The sequence below is a fragment of the Asparagus officinalis genome, chromosome 5, assembly GCF_001876935.1.
Source record: "Asparagus officinalis chromosome 5, Aspof.V1, whole genome shotgun sequence".
Lineage (NCBI taxonomy): Eukaryota > Viridiplantae > Streptophyta > Magnoliopsida > Asparagales > Asparagaceae > Asparagus > Asparagus officinalis.
In genome coordinates, this window is record NC_033798.1 from 33,417,501 (window position 1) to 33,426,377 (window position 8,877).

At 35.3% G+C, this 8,877-nt stretch overlaps 1 protein-coding gene across 1 annotated transcript in view; it reads right to left on the reverse strand.

The window, feature by feature from the left end:
• The window catches only part of LOC109843045 (ER lumen protein-retaining receptor A), an 11,260-nt gene extending 2,389 nt beyond the window's left edge, over positions 1-8,871 (reverse strand). Inside the window, exons 1-2 of the mRNA XM_020411976.1 lie at positions 8,642-8,871; positions 346-461 (exon numbers count right to left, since the gene is read on the reverse strand). Coding sequence (XP_020267565.1) covers positions 346-461; positions 8,642-8,812 — 287 coding nt within the window. The 5' untranslated portion in view covers positions 8,813-8,871. The remainder of the gene's footprint in view (positions 1-345; positions 462-8,641) is intronic.

Consider the following 8,877-nt stretch of genomic DNA (forward strand, 5'->3'; position numbering starts at 1 on the left):
AGATGAGGTATGAGCATGCCTCCTTTTGATAAAAAATGTAGATTATTTTTTCGGATTGTTTACAAATTAATTTTTTCCCCCTTCATAATATGAACAACCCCCCAATACATACATAGAATGCACATATTTATGTTTATGTTGCATGTAGATATGTAAGGCAAAGTTCAATCCCATACTAGTCATGTTTGCATCAAAATTTACACTTTACTGCTCTTGCAGACTACTATGAAAAGTATGTTTTCCCCCCTTTCACTCAAATGCTCCAGTCACGTAGTGAACCTAGAATACGTCCTGTTAAGACCGAGAAAGAGTACAAGAAAGAAAGTGTACATACTGAAATCTTACCCGAGAAAGAAAACATATTGACCAGTCAAATTGTCCACATTTCCACTTCTCTGAAGCAAAACTAACTGCGGAAGAATTGCCACTGCCTCCAAGTATATCGAAAATGCCCAAAGAACCTGATAATTAGATAATAGATTCACTGGTCAGTGCATCACCATTTTATGAATCTTTAATTCATATTAGAAAGCAGAAGGTCAACAGTTAATTGAGACATGATGCCCCCCTTGAGATTGCTGACAGAAAACACTATAACCATAGGACACCAGCTAAGTTTATGTAGATAAAAAAACAGAAGGGAAACTACTGTGGAAAAAAGGATAGTTTAAACCAGATAAGAACACGCAAACACAAAAGGCAAATATAAAAAGTGCTGCAACCAGAATAGCAATAACAACCATTACCAGAAGGGTAGTGCCCATACGGTATACATGAAAAACATGAAGCAAACTAGAACAGCCAGCGCAACCCACTGTGCAACTTCCCTGGCATATTTGGACATTCCATGATCATAAATGGAAAATTAACATCCGCTTTTTTTGGGTTTTCCTAGTACGAGTCATTTGGACAGTCAGGGAGAAAGACCAAAGACACGCTGTCTTGCATATCTATGTTTCCTTCCAGCTCTTTATAACTGCAATTTTAAACTGAAAACTTGTAATGAGCATTTTTCAGAAGAAATGAACTGAATAGTGTATCAATGTATTCAGTTTCCTTCAGAAATTTAGGAAAGAAGAACTTCCAGGTATATAATAGCTGAGTTTGGTGGGTCTGCTTCATTGAACTCATCCAGCAAAATTGACACACTTAAGTTTCTTTCCATGTGGGTGGGTTCTCAACAAAGAAAGTCAGAGAAATCCCTTCTGATACAGTGATACTCTTTATATCCAATTAACCATCCACCATCCTTTCATTCGGTCACTTCTAAGTTCTAACCTAAATGTGGTCCGGCTTTGTTTTCCAAGAGCAGGAAAAACCAAAACAATCAATTGTTCTTCCTTAATTAGAAGAACCAGTCTGCAAGTAAAAAAGTTGAAGACCCGACCATAAGTCAGCAAGCGGTTATAAAATTATGTTCCAAGTGTGAAATAATTGCATTGATATTGAAGGCCAAGCTCTATTAATTTTGACAAGGACAAGCCATATATTTCTATTGTTAAGTTAAATGATCTGGATATGTGATAGCATGCCGAGCATATACGAAAGAACTGCATTAATATGAAGGCCAACTACTAATACTTTTTACAAGGACAAGCCAGATATTTATAATGTTTGGTTACATGATCCGGCTATGTGGTAGCATGCACAGCATAGTGCTTAAGAATTATCTCTGAAGAAACAATGATATTTCTAATGTCCTAGATTGTTGCATCTACTGATCTATAACTGGTTTGATGTGTTCCAAGTGGAAAACAGATTCCTTACAATGACAAATTTGACCCAGACTGAAGTTACTAGGTTCAGATACATTTAATCAGTACTAGTTAAAATCGGATCAGATTAACCCAGTAAACAAAATTCACGCTAAGATCAATCCAATTAAAAGCTCAGCAGGCACCATAAAATTATACTCCCAAGTGTTTACAGTAGGCACCAACCACAAGCACGATCAAATGATAACCCAATCTTAGACTCCAAGACAAGCTTCAGCATCTTTGACATATTATCAAAATGTGAATCCATATCCTTATCTTTGACATATTTATCCATAACATTTAAATTATAGAACAAAACAATATCTTTACATGTAAAATCACCAAATCTGAGGCCCAACTTTCAAAAAGCCTACCTTTTCTACCTTCTTGCATTTCCTAAATATCTGAATTTAGAAGGACAACAAGTCATTCTTCAATATTCTCTTGTTTCTCCTTCTTCTAGGTCTGCATAACACATTCTCACTCAGCCTTTGTGTCAATAGATGAAGTTCATGAAAACAAGAACTCTTCCAAAGAGAGGATGAACAACGATTGCTGCATCATTTTTATTTTATTACTTATTTCCTTATCAAAAATTGTTTGAGCTTCACTGTGTCTGGAAATAGTAATGTCATTTAATATTTAACTGTTGCATCTTTTATTATGCTAATGTTGAGTTGACATTTCACTCATCTTTCTTTCTTCTTTTTATTTTCTTTCTTTCTTCCTTCCTTTTATGAAATCCAGATTTTCTGCTGTGATGAAATTCTAGATGGTAGCAAATTCAGCCCAATTTAATCAAACGCATTTGATAACAAGAATACAGGTTGGGATTGACAAGATTGGAGATCTGGCTAGTCAAACGAACAGGTAAATCGTGTCATAAATAAATGGATCGTGCACCTGATGGAACTCCATCAATTTGACACCCTAAAAAAAAAAAAAAACTGTTGTTCCTCCAATGGATTACTGTTATGCCAGGTATAGGCTTCAGAGGAAGCCAAATCCTTTTTTTCTTCGTATAGGCGGCTAGGCTGGTATTCCTGCTCCAAATTAAAATAACCATTGTGCTTTTTTCTTTCTTTTCCCCTGGTTTTGAACCTCTAACCAATTCCTAAGTCCCAAACATGCACTCAGCCCCACTTGTTTTTCACCACCGCACATTATAGGGCAGACAAGGATTTATCTGCCTGGTCTTTTGGAATGGTCTGCTAAATGTTTTTTTATCGCACTTATTAAAGTCCTTCAAGCAATCATGAAAATTCGACATATTATAAGCGATTAAAGTTTCTATTTTACTTCATAATCTCTTAAAAGGAATTAAAATGTACATTAGTGACTAGCCCTCCAATAAAACCCCGAGTCAAAGGGTCATACTGTTTTCTTTAAACACCACACTTCAAGCATTTGAAAGAACTAAGCCCCATTCTGAAGTTCTTATGAGACCCTGTGCTCATGTTAGCGAAAAAGAAATGCTATGCCAACCTTTTTTCACTGTTCATATCCTTTGCATGACTAAATATGCATATTCATCCAGGAAACTAACTTGCTTATACATAGATGGAACGGTATGGATTATATAATAGTTGACCTGGCCTCAAATTTTTTTCACTGACACACGGTTTCTACCACCAAGTATGATTTTATGCTTTAGTGTGAATGCACCTAATGGCTGGTTGACCTGATTCATCAATGTATTATAGTGTATTGGAAACTTGTATACCAATAAATGTAATATTCTAATAAGCTGGTGAACTTAATGAGTCCAACAATATCTGAACTTTTGCAACGCTCATCACCATATACTGAAAATTTCATAAGGATGACCAACAGACAAAGTTTGGTGGCACAATCATCAAGGCATTGAATTAAAACATACTGTGTAACCCACCTAGTATTTAAAGTTGAAGGCAAAAACTTACATGCATTAAAGAACAAAAATAATGGCTCTAATGTTCTTAGCCTTCTTTAGCGAACTCATCTGATATAATTTCTATAGTCCAATGAATCGGTCCAATGTTCATATAAATAAAGCTACAGTTTTATAAATTGGCATAACCGTGGGATCCACATCTCAAATGACAGATTCCAGGCATGGGCATCAAACACTTGTGTTGTCCAACTTTTGGTCAGACAATCATAAGTCCTTGGTGAATGGCAGTTGTTCATGTTAATTTTTTCATTATTAAAAGGGCCTATTTTCCCCCCATTAAACATGTTTGAATATATGTTTTCCACAAATAAAATATCAGTATTTACTATACTCATTTTGAAAAGGGTTAATTGCGGATAGACCCCCTGCAGTATCATTGTTTTGAACCTCTAGTTTTACTTTTGCAGATAGACCCCTTGGGTAAATTTTTTTGAATTTTAACCCTCAGAGGAAGAAAATTGTTTTTTGACCAACAGACCCCCTGAGGTAAAAGAGTCAAAAGATTCACTCAACGATCTATCTGCAAAACTAAATTTAGAGGGGTAGTAAATTCAAAACAGTAATACTACGAAGGGTATGCACAATTAACCCTTTTATAAAAAGAACTCATTTGCTTTTAAAGTCCCTCAAAGTCAAAGAGTTAGTAAACCAATTAAGATGCATTTTACTCTCTTATAAACCACCCGAAAGAACTACTTGCATGAAGTTATATGTAACAGTTTACAAATGAGATTTGGAAATCATTGCATGCATGCATCCCATGCTTTGGAGTTGCTTCTTCAACCCTTCACAGTAAAATAGTCAACAACCAGGAAGCCTAAGAGAGGCAAACAAGTAATTTATTATCTTGCAGTAGGACACAGGTTTCAGGAATTGTTAATGAAGGTCTAATTATTGTATCCCACTTGAAAGATAAATTTTTGATCGCATGCATCAAATGAAAACATATGCTTCCCTTCTTTTCAATGTGCAACCATACCATCTGATTGTTGGTTGTGATGGACCTATTTGACGCAGAACGCATTTTTTGGCCATATTAACATGGTTGAACTAGTATGAAAAATCTCCTTTTACATCAAGCAAACAAATCAAGAAACACAAGACAATATGACGATGAAGGAAATAATAGTTTATGTTGGTTTAGATATATCCTAAATGGTAATTAACCAAAACAAGAATCGTTGAAAGGGGTTTAGATCCATACCAGGCTCACAATATGATTAAGAAAATATTCAAAATGTGGTCTTCCAGCGTCTATATCAATACTTAAGGGCAGGTTTTGTGGTAATCAGTAGAGTTATTAATTAGGATGGTCGAAAGGGGTTTAGATCTAAGGCCCAAGATATAATTAAAAACATATCTACAATGTGATCATCCAGCATTTTTATCAATACTAAGGGAGATTTTTAGATGGTAGTTGGGGTTGTTGGTTAGGGTAGTAGAGCCGTTTTCAAGATTGTCAAAGAAACATGTTCGTGCAAATAAGTACATGTAGGATAAATATAAATGCATTTCCCCCCCAGCAATCACCTTTAGCATTGCTAAATTGTGTGCATGTTAAAGCACCTTACATGCATCCATAACAAGCATAAAGAAATACATGCGTCTAAGCAAATATACATCAATGCGCAAGAAAACATCACCCACGTTTGATGCATATCATATGCATGCACAAGCACGTTAATATAGTATTAAAAATGAAATGAGTGTTAGCAAGATTCACATAAGAACAAACAAAATACAATTGCTGAATGAGGCTCCGAATACATTAACATCTTTCTCAAACTCACCATGGATAATAGATATGGATTTCAACATGAGCAATAATGAGACTCAGGAAGGGTGAACAAAGGACCCACATCCAGAAAATATGAAGAAAGTAAGGTGAGAACAGTAATAAGAAATAAAGGCAGATAAGTGACACTATGTTGTATGCTTTGTTCATTCATTATTCATACACAAGGTTGTTGGAGCGTTTTATTAATTTCACTTCCGTACCACTTTCATGAAATTTTCAAAGAGGCATTTAACTGTTCATATCCCATCCTATGACCTCAGTATTACTGACCCTTGCATATCATCTCTCTTTGTCAAGAGCTTAAACGAGAAGCCAAAACCCAGTTATCCTCATGGGACAAACTTGTACATAAGTAGTGGCAAGTATTTACAGCATGTTTTACCCAGTGGTAACTAGGTCTTAGCCTTTTGCAACTAAGTTAATCAACCCTTTAACTTTATATTCTCTTGCATAAAACATCCCCTTGTCTTTCTGACGAATGAAACCTAAATACATCCTAGTGCTTATCTGTCAACTCCATGGCAGACAAATCACATAATTTGATCTTATTCAAAGGCTGCAGGCTCTTTAAAAGTGAAAAGATCTAGCAAACCCTTTTCCAGTTTTCCCATGTTTGTGATGGAACCCAATTATAAAAGTAATCCATACCCCCATGTCAAATGCACCCTTAGCTCCACACACGCATTGTCAAGTTGTCTCAATCAAACTGACAATCAAAACTGATTCGAGAGCTTTCTTAAAGCTCGATTGAGATCTCCATTAATCTAGGCCTAGTAGATCGTAATACAAATTCTCCCAAATTTAAAAAAAATGAAGAAAGCATGCAGAGACTTGTAGAATTGTTGTGATGAATTTATGATGAATTTATGATGCATTTAAAGCTTCAAAGATCAAAAAGCTAACAAAGGACATACTTTCTTTTGCTGACAAAATTCAGTAGACCCTCTTTACATATTTTGTAGCTCGTCCCTCATGGAGGTTTTCATTTCTCTTGACTTTCACTCTATAGTCTATAAACATCTAATAACTAAAATCAAACATGTTAATACTATATGTATATTCCCTTATTCAAATGGTGTGTTCTGCTAGTCAGGCTCTGACACAAATTGCCTGCAAAAAACTTCAGCAGCTGACCTTCCCTCAATGAAGTAAACTGGAAGAAACTAATATGTATCTCCTTTTCAGGGCAAACACCTTTCACAATTTTAAAGCATTGTAACTGTGATGCTTGGTGGATAGTGTGTAGCTATTTGAAAAAAGAAATGATGAAAAGTTTTTATCAACAATAGACTAAGCAAAGTTCAATAAGAATTGCGCAGACTTGGTCAATGCAATTGTCGATGAAGGAAAACTAAAATATGAAAAATTACTTCTGCTCGGGTCCCGGAATCAGATTTTATGTAAGTCCCTGCTACTACAAAAAATTTCTAATTTCTGCACCATATTACCTTTTTTGTCAAAGTCAACCGAATCATTCTTGGTTTATGTCAATCAGTTAGGTTTCGTTTTGGTTGGTTTAGGTTAGGTACGGAGTGTCAGCAAACTCAATATTTGTTTAAATTAGGTGATTGTCATGTAACTTCAGCCATGATTTATTTTTTTCTTTATCCTCCAATGGACAACTAAGTGCGTCAAACTTTCAGCTTTAAAAGAGTTGTTAAGTTAATATATAAGAAGAATATTCTGATGTTAGAGGACCAAAGAAAAAAATACTTATCTATTTTCTCTTTGCTTAGTCTTCCTGGACTGTTGATACTTGATACATTTAACTAATAAGAAGAGAGACTTAATTGCAAATTGTGGAATTTGCCTATATGTATCATTTCTTCAATACAGTTTCATGAAACCCACAAATCAAAAACTATCATATCCACATCAAATCATGTTTCCTATAGTTCATTTACCCTTAAGTCCTTGTAGCTACACTAACAATGATCTTATCAATCCTCCTAAGTTGTTGTGTTATGTCTAATCCATCTCAATCAGTCCTTCCTCATTTCCATTTTCAATTAAAATTAAACCATTCCGAATGAACTTGATTATCAGGATATCCTTTTAGCATATTGCCACCCAACCCATCTCAATTACATCTATAAATAAATTATAATTATTGTAGATGTAGCCAACATTATTAACTCCTTCAAACAGGGCCCTTCAGGTAACAGGCCCTAAGGTTTGGTACCAAAGATAAGTGTAGGCAAGTGAGGGAAATTTCCAAAATCCTGAAATTTACTTTTTATGTTGTTGTTTTTCCCCCATTAGAATATTATAAAAATCTTATCATAACCAATTATAACTAATAATACTGTATTTAGTAGCCCATTATGAACCTAGTAAATTTGATTCTCTCCTTAGTTGTGTTATCATTCACAGTGACGTAAAACAAGCAAGATAAAATAGAAAAGAGAGAAAACGTCAATTTTACCCAAAGAAAATTTGCTTATCGTAATAGTATTAGCTTCAAATTAGGACCGTTAAAAATGAAGGAGTGCTTCTAAAGTGTAGTGTGATCATTGAAAGCTGAAGGGAAAATTCTCTAGGACAACTTCAAGACCAATAATGTTTTATGATTCTGAAAGTTAGGTTCAATAAAAATAAGAATGCTACAATGTATGCATGATATACATTATGAGATATGATAAGAAACAAGCGCACTCATAAGAAGTTAGCATTTGCTCTTGTTGATATAAAACAAGAGAATTTATGGAGATGGTTTTGCCATGTACAACAGAGACAAACTAAATTGTCTCTAGATGCACATATAGTGAGAAGAAATAAAATTATAACTGATATCGCAAGGTGGAGCAGAATTGCGCTTCAGAAACTTGGCCGGAAACAATTAAGGAGGGCACGGATGTGGTTAACTTATTTGAGGAGACAGCCCTTAACAAATTAAATTGCAGAATAACAGTCGTGTAGCTGAAGGCAAAATCTTGGCATAAAGGTTCTGTTGTTGTTGTTGTTGTTCAAACTACAAACATGTGTTAACATTAGGATTTTGGACTGGTAAGGTAGGAATTTGCTTGTGTGGTTCCTTTTCGAGAATAGATATGTAAACCTTTTCCCAGTTAACTAGTATTTTCTTACACAGACATTAGTCGTAGGTTATTGCATTCTACATTCTACCTTCACTTAATCAAACTAAAACCGTACCTCCTTAAGAGTGAAGCGGTCGTTGAACACAAGCGCGAGGGCCAAGCACCCAGCAATCAGAAAGTAATGCCGAAACGTGTCCTGGTCCTTATCGTAGCTTCTCCTCACCACCGGATGCCTCCTCATGCACCAGGCGATCGCGACCGAGCTCGAAATGAACACCACCTTCATCACCGAATTGTACACCGATATGAAATCGGTGAACAGATCCAAGTACCTCGTCACAAACACCAATG